At 41.7% G+C, this 26,079-nt stretch overlaps 1 protein-coding gene across 1 annotated transcript; it reads left to right on the top strand.

Moving 5' to 3' along the window:
• SMARCA5 (SNF2 related chromatin remodeling ATPase 5) lies at nucleotides 1–25,955 on the top strand. Its single transcript, XM_077300202.1, has 24 exons — nucleotides 1–340; nucleotides 2,295–2,366; nucleotides 4,364–4,530; nucleotides 5,548–5,648; nucleotides 6,415–6,515; nucleotides 7,768–7,947; nucleotides 12,733–12,888; nucleotides 12,973–13,104; nucleotides 15,054–15,122; nucleotides 16,170–16,279; nucleotides 16,389–16,615; nucleotides 17,173–17,294; nucleotides 17,379–17,531; nucleotides 18,344–18,476; nucleotides 18,903–19,051; nucleotides 19,319–19,438; nucleotides 19,542–19,652; nucleotides 20,363–20,476; nucleotides 20,670–20,792; nucleotides 21,836–21,968; nucleotides 22,874–22,992; nucleotides 23,356–23,568; nucleotides 24,666–24,776; nucleotides 25,655–25,955. The coding sequence occupies exons 1-24, from the start codon at nucleotides 185–187 to the stop codon at nucleotides 25,718–25,720; spliced, it is 3,138 nt and encodes a 1,045-aa protein (XP_077156317.1). The 5' UTR covers nucleotides 1–184; the 3' UTR covers nucleotides 25,721–25,955.
• The last annotated feature ends 124 nt before the right edge of the window (nucleotides 25,956–26,079 follow it).

Below are 26,079 nucleotides of genomic sequence, written 5' to 3'. Positions count from 1 at the left end.
AGAGTCGAGAGCCGGCTCGGTTCCTGGTTGGTGGGATCGCGCTGAGAAAGCCGGGGCGGCAGCGGCAAGGGGGCCCTGAAAGAAGCGGAGAAGAAGAAGAAGAGGAAGAAAGGAAAGCGGCCGGCGAGGAGTTCCCTTCGCCCGCCGCTCTCGACGCGGCCGTTGCCGTCTGCGCGGCGCAGCGATGTCGGCGGAGACGGAGAACGGGGGCTCCCTCCCTGCCGCGGGTTCGGCCGCCGGCGCGGACGCTGCGGAGCCTGCCCCGGCCGTCACTGAGGGGGCGCCCGCAGGAGGAGGCGACGGAGGAGCAGCCGATACCGCCGCCGCCGCCGCCGCCGAGGTAGCCGCGCGGGGAAAGCGGGGCGGCGCGGCTCTTGGCCGTCCCCGGCTCCTGCCCGAGGCTGCTCCGCGCGCGGCTCGCTCGCTGGCTGGCCGGCCGGCCGGCTCCGGGGGTGGCGAAGGACCGGGGCGGCGTCTCCGGAGGGGGCTCTGAGTGCCCCGGGCAGGCTCCCGAGGGCGGTTTGGCGGCCGGCGGCGCGTCGGGCTCCCGAACGCCGAGCCGCATGGGGCTGAGACAATAGCGGCGGGCGCCCCCTCCCTGCCTCCGAAGCGCCTCCGGCTGCTGCCCGAGAAGCGCGCCTTGGGAGTGCGCGGCGCCCCCTCTTCTCGCTCTGGGCAGGGAGCCGCTCGGCCCCTCCAGGAGCCCAGGCGAGAGACGAGGGCGCGGGGCCGAAGCGCCCCGCCGGGAGAGCCCCTCACCCACGCTTTCCTCCAAGCCGAGTTCTCCGAAACGGGGGGGGGGGGGTGCGTGTCTGTGCGGCGCGTGGTGCCCGGAAATACGGTGCCGCGTAATGCGCCTCCAGGGCGCAGGGCTTGATTGCGGCGTGATGGGGCTGCCTCCCTTCCAGGCATCCCCGCTGGCCGCGGGGCCTTCCCTTCCAGTCGTCGGAAGGCGCTTCAGTGTAATATCGGGAGCCCCTGGAGATCTAAGCCCCCCCCCCCCAAAGTTCGTGTGTGGCAGCAACAACACCACGCAGAAGCTTTTTCTAACAAGTCCTAACACTGGCGGATTGCAAGGAGCTGATTGGCTTGCTGCTTCTTCCTCTTATTGTAGAAGGCAGTGTCTTTCATGCCACCGCATGAATTTTGGTACAATCCCTGAATGGCAAATTACATTGAATGTAAATTATGATTCAGGCCTGGGACTTTGTTGAAGTTGCAATCCGCCCCCACACACACATATACCGGACTGTTAAATTGCTATACTGTGGAAGCAAGTATCTAAGGATGGAGTTAACTCTGTGGTTGTGATGAGATGGGTTGACATTAATGTTGGGGAGGTCTTTCCTTTGCCTGTGAATTTATAATTGTTGTGGTAGAAACAATAGGTAGTTGTGGAAATCAAGGATTTTGCAAACCACTTATTTCTTGTGTATATTTGTTCTTTAACATTTAAGACAGTTTCTGAAGTGGTTTGGTTTGACTCTTCTTTACCACCTGATATATTTTTGTTTGCTTGTTTTCTATAGTTCTTCAGTCTCCTTCCCTTTCTCCTCCTCTGCCCCTCCAATTTTCATTGTCTAGAAAAAGTGTAGCACATATATTATTAGATCACTAGTCTAATGCTGCCCATGAAATGTGATTTGTATAGAACCTCTTCGTTAACTTTTTTTCATTTTATACTTCCCTATATCAAGATTGATAGCCAAGTTTGTCTGTCTGTAGCAGTTGAGAAGAGAAAGAGTCCAGTAGGAACTTAAAGACTAACAATTTGTGACAGGGTATGAACTTTCACAAGTCACTGCTCACTTCTTCAGGTATCTGAAGAAAGAAGAATATCTGAGGATATCTGAAGAAGTGAACAGTCATTTATGAAAGCTCCTACCCTCTACAAATTGTTAATCTTTGCTACTGGACTCTTGCTCTTTTCCAGTACTTCACTATGTTGCTGTAGTATTCTAAAGAATGAAACTTACGTATATGCAACTTTATTCTGTTGCTGAAAGATTAAAAGATCCAAAAGATACATGGATAATAGTGCTATGTCTTTTATAGCACTGTTTTTAAAATCAAGAATAGATCAGTACAGAATCAAGTAGATCAAAAATAAGATTTTTCCACCTTACCCCTAAGACAAAATGGTTTCACATTGCCATGTTAGAAAAACTTGTTTGTTGCAAGTTTACCTGGTTTAAAATGTTGTGAAGCTACAAAAGTTATTTCACTACACATTTAGACGCCTACTGTTCTTATTTTCCCATGAAGTTATCTTTTAATTATTTTTTCTTATTTAGGAAATGCTTGATGAATCATCAGGAAAACAAAAAGAAAACCAGGAACCAGATCCTACATATGAAGAAAAAATGGTTTGTATTTTTTCACCAGAGAACAGTGGCTTAGAAGTTTAGAAAGTTGGTGAAAAGTTGATCTTGTGATTATCTGAGGATTCCCCCCCCCTAAAATTGTTTATATTGGTGATGCAAATACCATTGTAGGAAATGGTCACCATCATCTGTCCTGTCTGTCTTCTGCCCTCCTAGTTCCTGTCTCATCCTCCCTCATTCCTTGCGCGTCCCCATTCTTTGCTCCACCATATACCTTACTCAGGCATGATAGGAATGGAGCCAGAAGGAGAAGGCAAAAATAACTGTTCTTTCCATAAAGTGCTGCCACAGCCTGGCCTTGCTATGTCCTGGCTAGCAGCCATCTTAGACACCCATTGAAGGAAGAAATGGACAGTTTTGGAATCTGAACTGGCACATGGGCAACTGCTAGTAATTGTAGTGGTCCTGTTTGGCATGCATCATATTTTCCAGTTAAGGCCAGAAGGCTTTGGAAGTGCTGAAATGCTGAAAGATTTTTGAGGAGCCAAGTGTGGTGAAAGACTGACCGATGTTTTGGGCAGGGAGGCCCAAATGTGGGTGTTATGTTCTTAAATGTTCTTAAACACGACGTTTCCAATATAATTGAAATCTGATTTATACATTTGGGTTCTGAATCATGTTTCATAATACAGCTTTGATGATTCTGAGCTCTTCTTTTCATTATTGGATCATTGAGCCTCCTGCTTTTCTGGTATACTGCATTTCTTTTTCTATTCAAACCATAATCCTTCTGACAACATCTGGCCCTTTCCTCCAACGTCTCTCCCGCACCCTACACTGAACCCTGCCTCTATGGCCCCTGCCTTTTCTCCTTGCCATTCTGCCCACCTACCTCTCGCTGCTCTACCCTCCCATCCTCTTCCCTGCTGCTTTGCCTGTCTGGCCAGCCCTGTCCTTGGTGTTCTATTTACTTCCCTCTCCCACCCCCATCCTTGACACTGTCTACTTACCTCACCCCCAATCCTCTGTAGCTGTTCAGAATGTTGAACATGCAAGGGGATGGCTGAGAAGCACCTCTCTCTGGCTGCTGCTGCTGTGGGAAAGGAGGGACTGGTGCCTATCTCATACTGGAGGTTGTTTTCATGCAGGAGAAATAGTGTGCACAGTTGTGACATTGAAGGCAGTTCTTTCCCTGCCCTATGGTTCTCTGAATGGTTGCTTCCTGCCCTGCTATTCTGCCTGCTGTGACAGTCATCCTCAAGGCTTCCCTGCACTCAGCATTTCCCCCTCTGTCCTGCTCTGGGGGGAATGATGATGGCAGTGGGAGTCTCTTGCGGTCTCCTTTCTCTGCTTGCCTTCATCAAGCAGGAACTATTTCATCCCTACATCTGCATATGGGGAGAAGAGTAGACGCTTTCACGTTATCCAAGACATGTTATATATAAACACTCTTCTTTTTTTCTTTGGTGGTGGTGGTGGGGGGGGGAGGTTAAGCTCCCCTTCTATTTAAAAAAGTGTTCACATTTTTCTGCAAGTCTTGGGGGGGGGGGGTCCTCCAGGTTTGCAGAAAAATCTTCCTTCTGTCTAAATAGATCTAATCCATAGATTTAAGTATTTGCAGATGGGGCCACACTTGGCTTTCAGAATATATGATGCACATTGGAACTTAACGTGTTAATTTCTGCCTTGGAGTTTGTGAAGGCTTTCCATTTCCCCAATTCTTTCCGTGGATAATTTCTGTCTTTTACTTGTAAAAATGAGATATGGATAAGGAGTTGTTCAACTTGATTATTTTGAAAGCAATAGATACATGATAGATGCCAGGGAAAATCTAGACTCCTGAGTTGGTACCAAAATGAAATGCTTTAAACAAAGGTTGAATGTTGAGTGTATTTTCACATTTAGCTTAAGTTGGCCTGAACTAGGACTGTGCTTTTCTTTGGTATGGCCAGATTCATTTGACTCTGAAATAATGAATGCTAACAGACTTCTAGCATCTGAATTGTGATATGTCTACCTCTGGCATATTTTTATTGCAGCAAACAGATCGAGCAAACAGATTTGAGTATCTATTGAAGCAAACAGAATTGTTTGCTCATTTTATTCAGCCTGCTGCACAAAAGACTCCAACTTCTCCCTTGAAAATGAAACCAGGCCGGCCACGAATAAAGAAGGATGAAAAACAAAATCTGCTATCAGCTGGAGAGTGAGTATTATCTGCTACACTGGTTATCATGAAGAGGTGTTATGCCCCTATTTGCAGATAAGTAGCAGCCTAAAATAGTTATTTGCATAAATGCTTTTGTTTCTGCATGTGTAAGCGATATTGTATGACTTGAATAAATTACATAAATTTTAAGAAGGAAAGTCCATAACAGAGATCAGGTCTGATACAGGGAACCAGTTATGCAAAATGTGTCCGTGCGCATGTGTGAAAAACTTGATGGAAACTTGAGAGATTTTAATTTGGGAAAATTGTTTTAATATTGTGATGCTTTATTTGTGCTTTATTACAGGGGTCGTCAACCCCTGGTCCTCGGTACCAGGCCGCCAGCCTGCCTCACCCCCCCCCCCCTGCAGCGAGAAGCTTGCCAGGCCCCAAGCGGCCCAGCTAGCTTCTTGCTGGGGGGGGAGAGGCAGGCGTGGCCCCCGGCACGCCAGCAGACACAAACGCGCATGCGCGGAGCTGCCACACATGCATGTTAGTGCCCCTGCTGGCAAAAACGCGCATGCACGGCTACTCTGCGCATGTGCGTTAGTGCCACCTGCTGGTGAAAACACACATGTGCAGCACCCGGGCCAGCAGCTCTCCCCCACCCCCGGAGGCGGACCGCTACTTTATTATTAAAGAGAGCCAGCTTGATGCAGCAGTTAAGAGCGGCACCAGGTTTGATTACCCACTCCTCCACATGCAACCAGCTGGGTGACCAGCTGGTTCTGTTAGACCTGTTTTTGCAGAACAGTTCAGTTAGAACTATCAGTCCTTTCTACTTCACAGTGTGTGTGTTGTGGGGAGAGGAAGGGAAGGCGATTGCAAGCAGTTTTGAAACTCCTTTGAGTAGTGAAAAGCAGGGTATAAAAACAACTCTTAAGGTTGCAAGTGTTTAGATAAGTTTACATTTGTTTTTTTTTTAATTAAGACATTTGTTTATGAAGGACATTAATATTTTGGTGTATGTGGAAAACACTGTAGCTTCTTCATCTCCACTAATACTGTTTTTAGCTACCGGCATCGGAGGACTGAACAGGAGGAAGATGAGGAGCTGTTGACAGAAAGCTCAAAGACAACTAATGTATGCACCCGATTTGAAGAATCACCATCATGTATGTATTTTCTCTTAAAACAAAATCTATAGATAGTCATCTGACAGAAATGCTGATTTTATGAACTTAGGAAGATTGTGAGTGGGAGGGCAGGAAGGGATGTGCCAGTATTTGTCTCTTGTGACCCTTCCTTCCATTCTCAGGGAAATGTTAATAGTCACTATGGGATGGTAGGTCAGTGTCCTCCAGGCCACATTCTGGAGATTTTTGATGGTGGAGGGGATTGCTTGGCCATGAAATTGGGGTCACCATGGCTGAGTTGTGAGTTCTTGCATTGTGTAGGGAGTTGGACTAGATGTCCCTGAGGTCCCTTCCAACTCTTACGATTCTATAGTTATAAATTTAAGTTTGAGCAAGTCCTAAAGAAATTTTACAGTGACATAGAATCAAAAAACATTAAAACCACAAAACATCTGTTATAAAGAACACTGCAGTTGCCCAGAAGAAGAAGAAAATGTTAAACCTGAAAGCCTATTGTAAAGAAGTCTTTGCCTGTTTGCCTTCTTTTTTCAGCACTTTCCTTCAGTCATATTCCCTTCTCCTTATCTCACTTGACAAGTTGGCCATTTTGTTTGGCCCTATAGGATTCCTTCTCCTGCCCTGGGATCTTTGCTGTGATTAGTTCAAAAAATTAGAGATAATAAATTATTTCCAAATACAGCTGATATCTTTCTGTACCTTGGCTCAGTGTTGTTGGATGAATAATGCCTATGTATGTGATGTCTTCAAAATATGTTTTATAACATATCTCCCATTTTTGTTGCAGATGTAAAATGGGGGAAACTACGTGATTATCAGGTTCGGGGGTTGAACTGGCTCATTTCTTTGTATGAAAATGGCATCAATGGTATACTAGCAGATGAAATGGTATGTGACATGCCAGTCTTCAGTAAAATTTTGAAATCATATTAATTGTTGCATATTTAATTGTGCATGACATAGCTGAAATCTAACACTGGATAGCTCTAGATTCAAATGGGTAGCTGTGTTGGTCTGAAGTAGCACAATAAAATCAGAGTCCAGTGCTGGATAGCACTAGTTGTGTAGTAACAGTAAGGGATGGGCAAAAACTGGCTCATGAGCCAGAATATGGGCCAAACTTTGGCCGGTTTGGAGGTCAGGAACCAATGTTCGGGGAAGGCGCCTTCCCAAAATGTTTGCCATACTTTTGGCCACCTTGGCTGTGTGGGGTTAGCCATTGATACCTAATAGCTCAGTGATGTGGGCTCTGCTGCTCAGCTGTTAGGTTTAAATGGTTGGATTAAGCCATTTAGCCTTCTTAGGGAGATCCTTGCTCCCTTTCTTCCAGCTGTGGCCTGTTGGGGCCAGAAGAGAGGGGGAAAGGAAGTCCTTTCCTGGACCATCCCCCTTTTTCCTGGGCTTCTAGGGCTGTCCCAAACTGTCCTTTTTAAAGATTCAAGCCCACCCCTAGTAACAATTTGCAATAATAGTAGCAGTGGTAATGTTTTTTTTTTTTTTTATAACAGAATGATTTTAATGTGCTGATCTGCCTCGAGATAATCAACTGTGGAGTAGCCATTTTGTTTTGTGGAACTGAGAATACTTTCAATTCCATCTTTTCTGTTTAAGAGAATTTCACATTCAGAAATATTTGCTGAGATGGTACAACGAAAAGCTCCTGGGTGCTGAATTATATATCATTGTACTTTCCTCTTGGAAGGCCGTGACTTGGATGAAATAACAGACAACCCTTCCTCATTTCCTCAGGACAATGACTCGACTGATTCATGTCCTTTCCATTAAGAGAAGTAGCGATATCTCATGAATGCATACATAGCATGTATGCTGTCATAGACCTGGTGTTTGACACATACCTTTGCCTGAGTATATTCCAGGCATTCATGATACTTTCTCTTCCATTTTTGTCAGACCACAACTGTGTCACATGTGGTCCCATTGTGAACGATTGCTAGTTAATATGGAAATTGGCTTTTAGATGCTACTGTAAATGACATGAGAATTATGCCAGTTGATTTTCTTATCCTATAATCTCTGTATATTTAATATATATATAGTTGTGCAAATAATTTATTTTGATGCTTTCTATTTAATTTTCTAGACGCTTCTAAAATTAACTTTGTTTTTATTTTGTTAAAAGGGTCTAGGAAAGACACTGCAAACAATTTCCCTTCTTGGGTACATGAAACACTACAGAAACATTCCTGGTCCTCACATGGTACTGGTTCCTAAATCGACTTTGCATAATTGGATGAATGAATTCAAGAGATGGGTACCAACTCTTCGGGCAGTTTGTTTGATAGGTGATAAAGACCAGCGAGTGAGTATCGAATTCCCCAGTATTTTTTGTTTTGTTAATACTGTTAACGTAATGGAGGTATCTTAGTTAATTATATGCATTTTAATCAGTTAATTAACTATACATAAGCTTCCATAAGGGAAAATATCCAAAGAACCTTTATTGCTTGTCTGCATAAGATATCTTTACATCTTCAGTTCTCCCTTTTTTCTCAGGAGACATGATTTTTTCTATATAAGACTGGTGTTGAATCTCTAGTTTTTGTAAATATACTAAATGTATTTTAAGCCTTTAAAAGTTTCTGCAGCCTTGAATAAGTTGAAAAGGGTTTGTTTGTTTGTTAATAAATAGGAGTGGGCAATCAGACAAGCAGAAGCATATTTTCGTTGAGGAGTTCTGTGTGCTCTTTACTGAGGTGCTGCCCACCAGCATACCTTTCTGACATGGAGCTTGGTATTGGCAAATTGTGATACCTAATTATGTAATCTGGCTTGGATTGTGTGGTTTTGAGAAAGGTGCATTGGGGAAGGAGTCTCTTGCGTGGTAGTATTGAGGCCTGGATGCTGTCTGTTCCAGTAGGTCAGTTGATGTTGTCTTGCTTTAAAGTGATACAGAGATGGGGTTATAAATATTGGGAGATATGTCAGTTTGTAAATTATCTAGTTTCCATCTCTGATCAAAGGATTTAAATCTCTGCTTTGAACTTGCTCTTGTGTAATGTCAGATCAGATAGAAATAATCTCTTGTATGCTGGTCTAGTGCTTGAGGAAGGATGAATCTGTTTTTTATGACTGAAACCTGACTAGATGAAACTGTAAATTTTTGTAGCTTTACAATGTTGGAATATATGGTGGGCCTATTATATGGCTCTCTTGGAGGTTTTATGCATTACTATTGAAGACACTTTCTAGTTTGGATGTTCTTCATGTTGTGTGGGATGCTAGGGATGGTTTGGAGCTTCTGCTAGTTTACTGTCAGGCTGATTGAGGTAGTAAAGACGATCTCAGGTTTATTGTTAGGGTTAATTGCATTAGCAGACTTACAGTATCCATACTGGAGTTGCTTTATAGGGATAAGCTTAGAATTTCATTGGAGCCAGCATTGTGTTCCAGCATTAATGAGTTAAGACTCTGCATCTTCTTTGTACCACGCATTTGACTAGCAGTCTGGCAAAGTAGCTTGATATAATAATGTACCTGGCATGGTCACCTCACTGCATACTTAATGCCCAGATGTTCATTTACTTATTAATTTATTTCTTACATTTTTATACCACCATGAAATCCAGTATGACAGATACAAGGTAAACTCAGTAATCGCATCAATATCAACAACAATGTTGACCATTTAATTATTTACTATTTAACTATTAACATTTTTTAAAATGATTTTATTGGTGTTGAGAAACAATAAGAAAACATATAGGAAAACAAGAATAACAATATGCACCAGTTAGTAGAATTTTGACCATTGCTACCTTTTGTCTTCAATTTTACATCTTAACTGGGGTACACTGAAATGATCTGTCCGATTACATAGTCCATGTAAAAATGCCAGTGTTCTCTAAATTCTTCAACTGGATTTTAATTAACTAAACTAGTAAGTTAGGAGAAATGCATAAGATGGCAGGACTATTAACATTCTGACCATAGCCCAGCAGGTTGGTTAGATCGAAATTACCCTACAATGTGTCTTGTGGGCATAACTGATAGGAGAGAGTTCTGGAGGGCCCAATAGATGTTGTCAGTTCACTGGCTCCAGCCAAATGCCAGCCCTACGGAACTGTGCTAGCTCCGTCAGGGCTTGGATTGCCTCTGGGAACTCGTTCCACCAAGTGGGGGTCAGGACAGAGGTCAAACTGGCCCTGGTTGAGGCCAGACATGCTTCCTTGGGACCAGGGATCACCATCCATCTTCTTCCCTTATGGCAGCCTTTCTCAACCTTTTTACCATTGAGAAACCGTGAAATGTTCTGTGAGAAACCCCAGAAATTATGTCAGCAAGTCCTGACGTGCCCTCGGAAGTCACAATTCACCACAAGACACACCAAATGGATGTGACATCATGCTCTGTTACCACCAACCTCCCGTGCTAAAAATGGTCCAGTAGCCTACTCTGCTGTGTCAGGAACATGGCCAGGGCAGGCTTCTGTCTCTCCTCACCCAACACTCGGGTTCCTCTGGGATGGCATCCCTTGCTTTTGTGCTTGCCTGCCTGTCTGCCTCCTTCACCAAGCTTCAGGTGCATCAGTGAGAAAGGTAGCTCTCACACACAGCTTGCCTGGTTGCTGGCTCACAAAGGAGGCCATGAGCCAGTGCTCCATTCCCATTGGCTTGCCTGGGCTGCAGTGGTGAGGATTTGGGCCCCCTTTCTTGCACTTTGCAGGGACCTTCCCTTGTTTTCAGGACAAAAGCTGCCGTAATGCCCCCCCCCCCCAATCCACCCACATGTGTGCTGTCCATGTGCTTCCCTCTCTTCCCCTGTAATGAATGAAAAAAAGTAGGGCCAGGCTTCATGAACAAAAGGCAGGGCTCCTTGCAAACAACTTCCCTCCCACCCTCCGCATGGCTCTTAGTTTTTTAAAAAGGCAGACTTGCAACGGATTGCCTTGTCACACAGCGAAGGCAAGCATCTTGATTGTCTATCCCTTCCTCTCCCAAAACCATGTTGGGAAGGGGAAGGCTGCAGTGCTTTCCCTTTTAACTTCCCCAAGAGCAGCTAGAGGGTGCCAGGATTGCACCCAAGAAAGCACAGCATAGCTCTCTGTCTTTGCTCGAAGGTGGAGCAGTTGCAGATCTGGTCTGATTTCTAGCCTGAGTGTAGGAGTGCTGAATGCTCTGCTTGGTCAAATGTTTGTAGATAGAATTTTGGCAGGATCTTGGGGTTTGTAATATAGATCTGTTTGGTTAAATCTTTTGAAGGTTTATTTGGCTTATATAAAGTTTCATTTCAAGAGGGATGCTTCCCAAGCTTTTGGAAAAGGTTGTTCCTCTGATTTTTATGTAATACTTTGTTGGCAGAGAAACTGTGTAATTATTACAAGTCAAATTTGTCAATTTTAGGTAGAGTGATTGAAAAATGGATGGCAGAACATCTGCAGGATCTTATTGTAGACACGTGTTCCCTTAATTTATTTCATTCTGAATTTAGGCCTTTAAAAAAATGGAGACCGCATTATCTTGTGGATGCTATCCACATACAGTGAACTATAGAAAAGAACTATAGAAATCTGATATTGTTGCTTGATTGTCTTCTGCTTTTGACAGAACAAGACCTTTCCGTTTTATGAAAGGAACTTTGGGCCACCGAAGTAATGCACTGAAGTGTCTGTAGTTTGTTCTTTTAATCTGGGTGGTCACCAAATTGTGGACAACTCAGAATAATCATGTAAAATCTATCTTGTGGGGTTCTGCAGATCTGCAACTTTTGCCCAAGGACAGTTTCTGTTCTGTGCTGGTACCTAGAATGCTGAGGTCAAGTAGCTAAGGACTAACGGTCTAAAGCTGAATTCAGGCAAGAAGTTGATTCTGAACCTTTAGATTGATGGTGCTTAAGTTGACAAATTCAGTGAATAGGAATTTTACTAGATCCTGCTCTGCTGTTGAGAAATCTGATTAATGCATTTGTGAGAAGTTGTTATCCACCGCCACCCATTCAATCACTTTACCCAGGAATGCCAGTTGTGAAACTGGGTGGTAACCGGCTGGGTCACTGGGATCTAGCTCATTTCTTCAGTCAGGGCATCACTACTGCCTCCTTCAGTCTCTGGGAAAGTCCCTGAAGTCAGCGGCAGGTTGATAATATCTGAAGAGGGCTCCTAATCTCCTTACCATCAGCTTTAAGTAATCATGAGGGACATGGGATAAGAGGACAAATAGAGCAAACTGAAGGGGTTCAAAATAAGACTGAGACGGCTGAGGGGCCTCTAGTTCAGTGTTTCCAAAGCCCCGGGCTGCGGACCAGTACTGGGCCGTGAAGCCCTCGGTACCAGGTTGCGGGCTCCTGCACTCGTGCCTTCCTCCCCCCCTGCGGCGTAGCAAGTGGCACGCTGCGGGGGGAAGGTACAGCCGCACCTCCCTCTCCCCCCCCGGTCCCTGGCTCGAAAAAGGTTGGGGACCACCGCTCTAGTTCACTAGTATCAAACCCAGAGGAGAAGTTGCAAAGTGGCACAGATGAGATGAAATATGCTCAGATTGGGAGATCTAATGGAATTTAGGGCAGGGAAAGCAGAAATCTTAGAAGATCTAGATTGGTGCACAAGCTTATACCAGAAAACGGTCAATCAGCATGGATTGACATAGGGTGACATCAGCACTTTGAATTTGACCCAGAAACAAAGAGGCCATCAGTGCATAAAGCATAAAATTGAGATTATATGATCTGTCAATAAACAAGCAGTTGCATTCTGTAATAACAGAAGCTTCTGTATCAAGTTCAAGACAGCTATGTAGAACACATAATGTTGGCATTATGGAGGCACAAATCTGCATAGAGAGCTCAGCAGCATTCACATAAGAATCCAGCTTCTAACTAAAACTGCAGCTAAAAGAACACATATTTCCCAATGGTGGTGAAGTCAGCATTTATTGGTGGTTGTTATTTTGGGCCCCAATTGTAAGGATGGAGTAGCTCCATCTTACAGGCCCTGCGGAACTGGTTTAGGTCTCACAGGGCCCAATTCTCTCTCAGGAGCACATTCCACCAGGCTGGGGCCAGAGCTGAAAAGGCCCTGGCTGAGGCCAATCTCCTCTGCTTTGGGCTGGGGTGGCAAAGGTAAATATTGTTTAACAGTATTTTTTTTTAATAGGCTGCCTTTGTACGAGATGTTTTGCTGCCAGGTGAATGGGACGTCTGTGTAACATCCTATGAAATGCTCATTAAAGAGAAATCTGTGTTCAAAAAATTTAACTGGAGATACCTAGTTATTGATGAAGCTCACCGGATCAAAAATGAAAAATCAAAGGTGATTTTAAACATTCAGTAAACATAAACTTTTATTTTATTAAAGCATGTTTCTTTAAGCTGTTAATAACTGTTATTTTCTCAGCTGTCAGAAATTGTAAGGGAATTCAAGACTACTAACAGGTTGCTGTTAACTGGAACACCGCTGCAAAACAACTTGCATGAACTCTGGGCACTTCTTAATTTTTTGTTGCCGGATGTCTTTAATTCATCTGAGGTAAGATACGGAACTCTTTTGGTTCCTTAAAGTTCATTGATCTCACAAGCACACCTTCACAAATCGAATAAGAGTGACTGAAGATGTACCTATAAGCACCATTTTTATGTGACAAAATCATATACACAACCAAATATTCAGATACAAATTCAGATCTCTAAACGATAGGCTAAAGATGTGCAAATGTACGTGCAAATGTAGGTTAATGCAGTAAGGAGTCTCTTCCATTTTGAGATGGAAGCCCTTTGTATACATTTTCATTAAAGACTTAAGAAGCCTTCAGACTTTCCGTGTATTGAACATTAAAATATCAATAAACAATATTTTCCAAACACAGTTCAAGAACCTTTTGAATCAGAGGAAACCCAGCACCTGCTCAGGTATAAAGGCAATCTTTGTCATCAACACACTTTCAAATCAAAATTTCTCAGCCATTTTCTTTAGCAGCTGTGAAATTGTTATTGGGTTTCCATCCAGTTAACCTTGGCCACTGCCTTATTTCAGCTATGTATGTTCATATCTGTTTATTTATATATAATCCCAGTTTCTGTCCGGCTTTGTGCAGATAGTGCAAAACAGTTGTCAACTAACATTTATACAATAATATAGCCAAGAAAAATGAATTACAGATTGTAGATGCAGTCATGATTAAATTGGCAACATTTGGGGCAAATGGGGCTTACCCAGTGTAACTCTTGTCTGATACTGGAATTGTTTGGAAAAATTAAATTTTTCCCCAACAATCTATCTGTCAATTTTATCAGGATCTATGTATGTATGTAACAGAAATTTGATTGTATCCAGTAGGAACACTGTCATGGGGAATGCTTGTATGCAGACAGCTCTCATCCAAGTAATTAATACTGTTTCTTGTTCAATAGTGACTCCTTTTATTATGGACTAGCTTCAAAGCCCATTCCTAAGAACGGGCCTTGAAAGGGCCCCCTCCCTGGCCAGGCAGCTTACGTTGGCCATATCAAGTTGGGTGGACGAGGGCTAGCCAGCTCTTTAGCAGGCCCAGGACAGAGCTCCTTAGCAGGCCGGAAAGCCCTCATTAGCAGGCACAGCCTAGCAGGCCAAGAGGCCCTCGTTAGCAGGCCAAGCCTAGCAGGCCGGGAGGCTCTCGTTAGCAGACCCTCCACCATGACTCTTTGCCCAGGGCCCTTTCCCCTTACCTGTTGCTGGCTCCAGGCACTGAGGTGCGTCTGAGAACAAAGAGGCTAGAGCCCAGGGAAGGAGGGTGGGAGCTGCAGGGACAGGGCCAGCCAGGGTGCAGCCAGCTTTGCCCTATTGGCCCTGTTCTAATTTGGACAGCCAGACACGTTCCACCCCCTAGGCTGTTTCACAGATATATAGAGGAACCATGGATAAGGATGTAAAAATGCATAGAGAAATCATTGTGTTATGATAGAACCAGCTTGGTGTAGTGGTTAGGAGTGCTGACTTTTAATATGGTAAACTGGGTTTCATTCCCCACTACCCCCACATGCAGCCAGTTGAGTGACCATGGGCTTGCCACAGCACTGATAAAGCTGTTCTGACTGAGCAGTAATATCAGGGCTATCTTAGCCCCACCTCCCTCACAGGGTGTCTGTTGTGTGGAGAGGAAGGGGAAGACAATTGTAAGCTGCTTTGAGACTCCTGATATTTAATCATGGCAGTTATTACAATAGAAGCAATACATTTAATTGTATCACTTATTCCCCTTCTGACATTGATCTTAATTGTTTTAATTACTTGGGTGTTCTTCCATTGCATTTTGTGTTTCAGTGCTAGTTGTAAATTAATACAGTAATTGTAGATGTAATAAGTTTAAAGTACAAAAAAGAATTCTCAATTCTGCCACAACCCCACTCCTGAGAGCCTTATGTTCAGTTGTTTTCACTGACACTGAAATGGTAAACTTTGAAATTTGAGTGCACTTATTAACATTCTAAAACTTAATACAGGACTTTGATTCATGGTTTGATACAAACAACTGTCTGGGGGACCAAAAACTAGTGGAACGTCTTCATATGGTAAGTTTTTGAAATGAATATTTTATCGCATACTATTATTCTATTACTTTTGCTAACCTACATCATTCAGTTTATTTTGAGTTTATTTTGGAAGTGATAATTGTATAATTTGTACTCTTCAGCTGATATGCCAAACTTATAGAATGGAACAATATTTTTATTGCTGAGATAAAAGGCCACATGCTGTTTTAATTCAGATTTCTGAAGACTACTCACAGTAGGGGTGTGCATTCAGATCTACCCAAGGCAAAAATATCCCAAATGTATCCAGGTTTTCTTAGAAAAAATTATGAAAAATGGGGAGAAAATCCCAGATATATTCAGGAATCGCCAGTAGATCCAAAAATAGCAAGAGGCATGAGCAGACGCTGCCACCTTTCAGCTGTTTGGCTTCTGCAGTCCCTTTAATGTTTAAAGAGGCTGCAGAAGACAGGCCTTGCTGGCTTGACTTGGGCCTGGCTGGCTTTTCCTGCTGCAAGATAAATAAGCAGAGGTTCAGATGGGATGGCGGGCGTTGAGAGCTCCCCTCTGCTTCAGCTTGACATTGGCTTCTCTTGCAACCCAGTTTAAACTGGGCTACGTGAGAAGTTAGCCCAGGATCAGCTGTGCTCACAGGGAGCAGACTATTCTCTGCAGGCATAGTTTCTGGTGTACAATCTCCCCCACACATACATACACACACACATTTGGGATTTCCTTAAAATCCCAGATCCAAATACCATATTAGGAAACGTTAACAAAAAGGTTCAGTATACCTGAACCGAAAAGGGGGAGGGAAATTGCACACCTCTAACCCTCAGTTGTTGAACAACACTTAATGCAGAATGTGAAGTTATAGTCAATAGTTTATTATTTAATTTGTATCTCTCCCCTCACAGTCTCAGGGTGGCTAACGCGTAATTGTGCAGGCAGTGTGCATAGGTGGAATTGTGGTTTGGGTCTTTGGATTCCTGTGCTTAGCTTCTTCATGGAAAGCCTATAGTCTTGAATAAAGGTAAAGCCACATAGTTATGAATAATATGGAATCTGTTTGTTTGTCATTGATAGGTGCTTCGGCCGTTTCTTTTACGGCGTATTAAAGCTGATGTAGAGAAGAGCTTGCCTCCAAAAAAGGAAGTTAAAATATATGTTGGTCTCAGCAAAATGCAGAGAGAATGGTAAGTAATTAGAATTAGAGTATAGATGCACAGAATCACTCTTTGTATATAAAAGGCACTTAAATTGTGTTTGTGGCATGAACATCAGTTGACTTGTCTTTTAATACAGGTACACAAGGATCTTAATGAAGGATATAGATATATTGAACTCTGCTGGAAAATTGGACAAAATGAGACTGCTAAACATTCTAATGCAGTTACGGAAATGTTGCAATCATCCATACCTTTTTGATGGAGCAGAGCCTGGCCCGCCTTACACAACAGATATGCATTTGGTTACTAATAGTGGCAAAATGGTGGTTTTGGACAAACTATTACCAAAACTGAAAGAGCAAGGTAATGCTTATATCTTGGAAAAGATATATGGCTTCCCCCTACACAGGTTTTCCTACCACCACCACCCCCCCAGCTGTCTTAGTGTGTCCTATTTTTCTTTGTAGTTGGTTTTAGTTGTTGGAAAGTTGGCTTGTATATTAACTTTTCAACAATAAACTAATTCTTATTTCATTAAATACCATTTATTCTTATTTTATTGTATTTTTCTTTTTGAGTTCAAATTGATTTAACTTTATTATAGCTATATGAATTTTTTAAAATCTACTCTAGAAACCATTTTAGAGGGATTTTTATAATGAGCTGGGTCCTGTGACTCCATTCTGTTAAACCTTAATTAATTTGAAGAAGTTTCAATGGAAAAGTGCTGTTGACTCCAATTATGCACAAGTCACTAATTGGATCAAATCCAGTATGTTTTAAAATTTGAATTCATTAATCACACCTCTGCAGGTACTATCAATAATTCACTTTTGAAGCCTTTCTTTAAAAATCTGGAAAGCAGTTGGTTCTCCAGATTTCAAACCATTAACTTTTCTGTTTTTGAAAACCTTGAACAGATTCACGCGTGCTCATTTTTAGCCAGATGACTAGAGTTCTGGATATTTTAGAAGATTACTGCATGTGGCGAAATTATGAATATTGTCGCCTTGATGGGCAGACACCTCATGATGAAAGACAAGTATGTGTTTAGAAGAACACAGCTTTTATTGTTAGTAGTATTACTTATTTTCTGACCACTAATATCTGACTTGATCTTACACAGGCATCTATTAATGCATACAATGAGCCTGGCAGCTCCAAATTTGTGTTCATGCTGAGCACACGTGCTGGTGGTCTAGGAATCAATCTAGCTACAGCTGATGTTGTAATTCTGTATGATTCGGACTGGAATCCACAAGTAGACCTTCAAGCTATGGTAAGGTTCAAATAAAAGTGGCTTAGAGTCAAGCAGAAGCCAGATGGAAATTTCTTTCTGGAGTCTTTAGGGCAGCGGTCCCCAACCCTCGAGCCAGGGACCAGTACCAGTCCATGGATCATTCGGTACTGGGCCGCGGCTCCTCCTCGTCCTCCTCCCCAGCTGCTGCCTCGGAGGTTGCCCTGCCATTCTGCATCCGGCTCACTTTGGGTGCTCTCCAGCAGCTGCCATGGCTAGGGCTCCTCCTTGGCCTGGCACTGCACAGCTGCTGCTGGCAGCGTCCCCCAGTGGGCAGCGGGAAGTTAGGGGTGCTGACGGGAAAACAAGCGGAGCAGGGGCTCAGGCGGTGGCAAACATCCCTTGGCAAAAGGCAAAAAGCGCGCTTCAACCCAGCTGTAGAAATAGTGAGGCACATTGAACCCACAAGCGAGCAAAATGAGTCAGAAACAGATGTCTTTGCAACAGACAGGGCAGTGGTCGAGAGGAGAGTAGACTAGCCCCCTTCCCGGGCCTCAGTAAAATTGTCAAGTGTTGACCGGTCCCTGGTGATAAAAAGGTTGGGGATCACTGCTTAGGGCACATCTTCATTTTCTGTTTTTTGTCGTGAGCTGTATATTTTCCTGTCCGGCAAGAACCTGAATTAAATTAAACTAACAAGAAAACCTAGTTTGTATGGCAGAAACATTTGGATCTGCAGAGGTTTTGTTCAGGCAGTTTTTCTGTGCTGCTTAAAATTCTTAGAGAAATGCAAACTTTTTAATTAGATGCCAATACTTATATTTTACTATAACATTGAATATTTTCTTCTGTAGGATCGGGCACACAGAATTGGCCAGACAAAAACTGTTAGAGTATTCAGATTCATTACAGACAACACAGTAGAAGAAAGAATAGTAGAAAGAGCAGAAATGAAACTCCGTTTGGATTCCATAGTTATTCAGCAAGGTAAATAAAACTAACATGTGCAGAGTTTTAAATGCAGTTTGATCAATTGTTTGTAGCATCATTAGAGCAAAGAAAAATAAAAGTATCATAAATACTATACTATATTAGTATACTATCCTATAGTAGTATTATAAATAGTATATAGTAAATATAGTAGTATTATAAGTAAAGCCTGAGAAGAAAAGAGTTCTAAGAGTACACGCTCTTCAATTTCTCTTTTGAAAATTCCAGTTACTATTTTATGGCCTTAGGAGAACAGGTACTTGGAATAATAGTATTGACAATATAGCTGCCGAAGCTTCAGTATATAAATGCAACACAAATAATATTGTTGTAGAATAAGAAAGAATTGTGCTTAGTGCTTAACTTAAAACTTTATTGCTATTAATTATTTGGCTTATTGCTAACAGGCTATTTTTATTTCAGGAAGACTAGTGGATCAAAATCTAAACAAATTAGGGAAAGATGAAATGTTGCAGATGATTCGACATGGAGCTACCCATGTCTTTGCTTCAAAGGAGAGTGAAATTACAGATGAAGATATCGATGGCATTTTAGAAAGAGGGGCTAAGAAGGTGAGTCACCATGTGTTAGGAAACAACAGTATAAATGTCAGTTTTTGTTTTTCAGAATCAAAACATTGTGGTCAAAAAAGTGAATTCACTGAATGTTTAAAGTATCTATGCCCCAGTTTATAGTCACAAACTGACTGTGGTTAATATATAAACTTGTGAGCTCCAGTTTGTAATTATTTTCAATTATTATGAGATGTAGTATTTTCTTAATTTTTTAGCATACAATTGCTGAGTAGATTGTATTGAAAACAATTTCTCTATTTGTAGACTGCAGAAATGAATGAGAAGCTCTCAAAAATGGGTGAAAGCTCACTCAGAAACTTTACAGTGGATACAGAGTCCAGTGTGTATAACTTTGAAGGGGAAGATTATAGAGAAAAACAAAAGGTACATTGTATTTCCATTGATTTATTTTTGTATTACCAGTAGAATTATCGCACTGTCGATTTGTGATGTTAATTATGCTTTCCAATAAAATTGCCTGCTGCAGATGGCATTCACAGAATGGATAGAACCACCGAAGCGCGAGAGAAAAGCAAATTATGCTGTTGATGCTTATTTCAGGGAAGCTCTTCGTGTCAGTGAACCAAAAGCACCAAAGGTGAGCTTTTATAATCACGTTAAAATCTGACAATAATTTTGGTGGAAACAATAAAACCCGGCTGCATTTAGGAGAGGTTATCTTCCGCTTTAGCAAAGCGCTCATTTGTGTAAGTGGAAGTAGAGGGGGAATTAAAGGAATGTAGGAATGTGTTTAATAGTCCGTGGGGTGCAAGTAATATTTATTTAGAAAACATATATGCCACCTTCTCCAGATAATTGTTCAAGCTTACAAAGACCCCCTTCACAAGGCACTGATTAAAATAATGAAAACAAACAACATTTACCTATATTAAAGCAAACCAAGAGCTTTTCAAGTGTGTAACAACAACATGAAATTATATTTAGCGTATAATGGTATCCATAAAACAACTTTCTGGCTATAAGCAGACCATAGAAATAGCCACTAAAAATGGAACCCTTCAGTGAAAAGTATGGGTGAAGAGAAATACTCTGGCCTGGTGTCTGAAGTAAAGTTAAGTACCAGGTAAACGGATGTGAGACAGGAGTTTTCCAATGAGTAATGTTCAGATGATGTGCCTTCTCTGGCTATGATTGCATGTCAGTAGATTTATCTTCCATAGTTTCCTGAGAGAATTAAAATATTTTCTAGCTGCTGTCTTGTTCTGGTATATTAAAATAGACTAATTAATGTGAAATATGCCAAGTTTGAAATACAAGTATTACATGTTTCTTTTTACCCCCCCAAAGGCACCACGACCTCCAAAACAGCCTAATGTTCAGGATTTCCAATTCTTTCCCCCACGTTTGTTTGAGCTACTGGAAAAAGAAATTCTTTATTATAGGAAGACTATTGGGTACAAGGTAATAAGCATGGAAACACAATCTTATGTTCTCTTCATAACATTAAGATTAAATTAAGGTAATTTTGGTGCAGTGTTAAGATTAGACATATTTGTTAATCTTTGTAGTAAGTCATTGTTTTATTTTTCTATATATATGGTATATTGGATAAATGTTTGTCAGACTATCAGTCATACAATATGAATTTCTTTAGATTCCGCGTAATCCTGACTTGCCAAATGCAGCTCAGGCACAAAAGGAAGAACAACTTAAAATTGATGAGGCTGAGCCCCTTAATGAAGAAGAGTTAGAAGAGAAAGAGAAGCTGTTAACCCAGGTATGGTCAGCCATCTATGACAAACCCTGTCTGAATGTGCACTTTGTATTTTTTCTGTATAATGCAGAAAAAATAGAATTTCAGATCATGGGTTTGTTTGTTTTGCATTAGCCCATACTTTCATACTGTTTCTTAGTAAATTAAGTGACGTTTAGAGAAATACCTTAAGCTTGGTTTTAATTATAACAATGTTCATATCTTGATCAGGTTTTATCATTTATGGATCTACTCATGAATTCTAGTGATTTCATTTGCTTGTCCTGGATGTTTGTCTTATATGAAGTAGTAGTAGTAGTAGTAGTAGTAGTAGTAGTAGTAGTGTGTTTATGTAGAAACCAGGATGGTGGTTTGTAAATTCAGTATTGCTTGGTATGCATCTATTAATATCTGTATCTGTACCATAAATAAATCCAGAGAGGGATGGTGGAATGAGTTGGGACTCATTGCCTACCTGATTGGTCACCTGTTCCTAGGGGGAAAGCAGGAAAGTCCTACCTGAGAATCTGAAGAGAAAAACAGATTGTTATAATTAATGAATACTAGACTGTTGAATGAGTTCCTGAATTTCTAGTTACAATACTGTACTGATATTATTGTGCATGGCATCCTGATCAATTAAATCAATTGCTTTCAGCAGCTTAGAAATCCTAAATATAATTCAGAATAGATTCAGGTGTGTAGCCATGTTGGCTTGAAGTAGCAGAGCAAAATTTGAGTCCAGTGGCATCTTTAAGATTTTTATTCATGGTGTGTGCTTTCATGTGCATGCACACTTTCTGTTCCCTTACATCTATACCCTGATGATTCATATTTCATTGTCTGATGAAGTGTGCATGCACATGAAAGCTCACACCTTAAATAAAACTTTGTTGGTCTTAAAGGTGCAATTGGATTCAAATTTTGTTCTGTAGAATTCAGAATAGTAACACATTAGTGCCAAACTATTGATCTTAAGTGCAAAAGACTCTGAAGGAAGTCAAATGATGTAGGACTCAGAAACTAGCATGGCAGTATTTAAACTTCTTATTTTGTTCCTTTTCAAGGGATTTACTAATTGGAATAAGAGAGACTTCAATCAGTTCATCAAAGCCAATGAAAAATGGGGCCGTGATGACATTGAAAACATAGCTCGGGAAGTGGAAGGAAAGACTCCAGAAGAAGTCATTGAGTATTCTGGTAACACAACCTTTCTGTTGAGAGATCTAACTAGATAGTTCTTTGTGAGGCTGTTTTGCAAAAGTTCTAAATCATCTCAATAATACTCAAGTAGTTCTGGGATTTTTTCATGTTTTAAAAATTGAAAGTGCATCTGAAGAGCCAGGAAACTATGGTGCTATCTTGTAAATATTTCCAGACACTTACCTCAGTGTCCTTTTCTCAACTCATGCCTGAGTTGTAAGGACTTCCTCATTGAAAGTATTTATGGCATCTAATCATGGTTCTGGTAAGCTGGGAAGAGAAAGTCACAAGGTACCATTTGTAGATCTAAAAGGGAAGAGGCTTTTTACCCCCGTTAATGACTTCCATTATATTTTATCCTGTTCCCCAATTCCTTCAACCTTTTATGCAGCAGCTTTGGTTAGCCACAAGAGGTCAGGCTTCCAGTAATAACAACTCTAGTTCTTCACTGACCTGTGGAACTATAGCAATGCTTTATTAGCAGGCACTATTCTCATAAAGCCATGACCTGGGTAGGCCAGGCTAGCCTGAATTCATCAGCTTTCAGAAACTAAGCAGGGTTGGCCCCAGTTAGTGTTTGGATGGGGGATCAGTCACTATTTTATTTTTATTTTATTTATTTTAGATTTTTATACCTTCCATTCGGCTCTGGGTGGCTCTGGACTATGCAGAGTCAGGTGGTGGCAAACCATCTCTGAATATCTCTTGCCTTGAAAACCCTTTGGGGTCACCATAAGCCACCTGCAACTTAGTGGTATGTCCACTACTGCCAATTTAACAAAAAAAATTTAGAAGACTTGACAAAAGTTGTTAATCAAATGAGCAATTTTTTTGCTACCATGAAATTAATCTTGGCTTATGTTTGTAAATGGTGATGCAAGCTAACAAATTACTTTCTTCAGCTGTATTTTGGGAGCGATGTAATGAACTCCAAGACATTGAGAAGATTATGGCTCAGATTGAAAGAGGTGAAGCTCGAATTCAGAGGAGGATTAGTATTAAAAAAGCACTTGACACAAAGGTATTTGCTACTTTGCTTACCCTTGGTATATTCATAATTCGAACACTCTTACATGTCCCTTGTATTGCCCTATTTTACATATTTCTAAAATAACTTCAGCATGTTTTTTGAGTCTCTAAAAGCATGGAACTGTCAAATAGGTAGAACTTCCTACTGTTTTTTTGTGAAACACTGATAGTCTGTTCTCGAGCTAGAAAGAAAAATCATTCTTTTAAAGAAAGGTCATTTTCCTATTAGTAAGGGCCCTTCAGGTTGCTAGAGGAATATAAGAGTGTAAAATCATGTGACAGTTTACTATGCCATGTCTTATGCTACTGTTAACTGATTATGCCTAAGTGTGACCTAAACACTTCTGTTTCTTAGATTGGCAGATACAAAGCACCTTTTCACCAGCTGAGAATATCATATGGTACTAACAAAGGGAAAAATTATACAGAAGAGGAAGATCGCTTTTTGATCTGTATGCTTCACAAACTAGGATTTGATAAAGAAAATGTTTATGATGAGTTGAGGCAGTGTATCCGTAATTCTCCCCAATTCAGATTTGACTGGTTTCTTAAGTCCAGGACTGCAATGGTGTGTATTAATTTATGTCTACATATTTTGTAGTACATTAGACTATTTCGATTATCTTGTGAATTTCACCTGTTGAAATGCTTTCGTTAAAAAATTAATGCTAATAATAATTTTGGTATATGTTCTTAAGCAGTGGTCCCCAACCCCCGGTCCGATCCGTGGATCAATTGGTCTGTGGCTTCGCCTTTTCTTCCTCTTCGGCTGCTGCCTCAGGGGCTGCCCTGCCACTCTGCCACCAGCTCACCTTTGGTGCTCTCCAGCAGCTCCCATGGCTGGGGCTCCCCCTCAGTGTGGCATTGCACAGCTCCTGCTAGCAGCGCCCCCCAGCGGGCGGCGGGAATTCAGGGGCGCTGGCAGGAAAGAAAGCAGAGCAGGGGCTCAGGTGGTGGCGGCGACATCCCTCGTCATAAGACTACCCCCCATGGGCCTCAGTAAAATTGTCAAGTGTTCACCGGTCCCTGGTGATAAAAAGGTTGGGGACCACTGTTCTAAAGGACAGTTCATCTTGCAAATGTCATAAAAGTTATAAACTTAACTTTTATAAGTTTTTCCAAAAGGAAATTTCCATGGCTGGCTTTAAAAGTAACGTTAGTATTCACATGCCAGAGTCTATTTCCACCTTGAGAGCAGTATCTCACTTGATGAAAAAATGTGTTCTTGTAACTGAGGGTTTCTGTGTGTATGTACAACCTCTTCACAGCATATAACATACAAGATACTCAGAAAAGTCTGTAACACGAACAGTCTGTAAAAGACCATACTTGCATTACTAGTTCTTGTCAGTTTCCCACACAATTGTCAGTATAGCTTTCAGTGCCAAAAAAGGAAATGATCATCTGGTGTTACGAACCAATGTTTATGTCAGGAACCTCATCCAGTGATAGCAGCTAAACATGGTCCTAGCTTGGCTATGCATGGGTACCCAAGAAACATTAGCTACTAATTTTGTTTTTTGTATACATACCTACTTGCCTTGAAGCCTCACTGAAGGGAATGAAAGGCTACTTCTGTAGAGCAGGGAGAACTGGAAATATATTACAAATAAAGTAATATATTGCACGTTGTGGTCTCTTACCTAATGCCTTTCCACAACTCAGGAGTTGCAGAGAAGATGCAATACTTTAATCACTTTAATTGAAAGAGAGAACATGGAACTGGAAGAAAAGGAGAAAGCAGAGAAGAAGAAGCGTGGACCAAAGCCATCTTTGGTGAGTATGTCTGAAATGTGAATCTGTTGAAGTATTTTTGTTAAACAGTTAATGCAAATGACTTTGATTTATACTCTAAAGCAGGGGTAGTCAACCTGTGGTCCTGCAGATGTTCATGGACTACAATTACCATGAGCCCCTGCCAGCATGTGTGAACATTGACAGGGGCTCATGGGAATTGTAGTCCATGGACATTTGGAGGACCACAGGTTGACTACCCCTGCTCTTAAGGCCAATTCATCATTCAGCCTTTGAGCATTGTTTAGAAAAATGGCCACTGGCAGATAAGATTAGTTTCCTTCTACTCCGTTAGGCCAGTGTTCCCCAACCCCTATGCAGCTGCCCAGTACCAGGCCGTGGAGCCCTCGGCGCTTGCTGCTCAAGCCTAGCTGTGCTGCAGGGGGTGGGGCAGGCGCAGGCGCAAACGTACAGGCAGAGCGGCTCCATGCTTGCGCATTTGCACTCTCCGGTGAGTGTCCCTCTCCCCCCCGGTCCCCAGGCCTCCCTCTCCCCCCCCCTCCAGTCCCCGGCCTCAAAAAGGTTGGAGACCACTGCTCTAGGCAACACATGCTGATCTGCTTAAATTACATCTCAGTTCCATTTTAAGCTGCTTTAGCAATGACTTGATATCAGTAACCATGATCAAAGACTTGATTGGACTAGTGTCCGGGGTTTATGCTTAGCCTTTATGCTAGCCTTGTTGAATTTAACTTTAACTTATTCTTTTCTGCATGTCATTTCACAAACCACCTTGGAATTCCCCCTCCCCCACAATGGTAATTTCTGGGTGAGGAGCAGGGTCACTCCTATTTGATTGGCTGTTTGGATCCTGGCCTGTACATTCTGAGAAGTAAAGCTAAACTTATTTCCTTCCTCAGGCACAGAAACGTAAACTGGATGGCACTCCTGATGGAAGAGGACGGAAAAAGAAATTAAAGCTGTGAATGCTGACTTCTTATAATCACTAAAATTTAAAGTAGTTCTTTAATTTTACGGGTCTTCATAAGATGTACTGTATAATTCTCAACTAATATGTCATTAAAGGACATTGGGTTCATGTGTGTACTTACTGAGCTAGGAAAATAGTACTTATGTAGTTTCACTTTTTTAAATACAACAGCTGTGCTGAGCTTTTTTTTACCATTAACACTTGAAATAAAAGTTTCATTTACTAGTAAATGGGTGTCCTTGGCTCATGTTGTCCCTTTCTGTTTTATTAACACTACATTGACCCATTAAGTGAGGAACTAGGTTATTTTAAGCTTGCCGGATCCCTTTAACATGCATAGCGTGCACTGTTTAA

The sequence above is a fragment of the Paroedura picta genome, chromosome 10, assembly GCF_049243985.1.
Source record: "Paroedura picta isolate Pp20150507F chromosome 10, Ppicta_v3.0, whole genome shotgun sequence".
Classification (NCBI taxonomy): domain Eukaryota; kingdom Metazoa; phylum Chordata; class Lepidosauria; order Squamata; family Gekkonidae; genus Paroedura; species Paroedura picta.
This window is presented reverse-complemented; position numbering and strand designations above follow the sequence as displayed.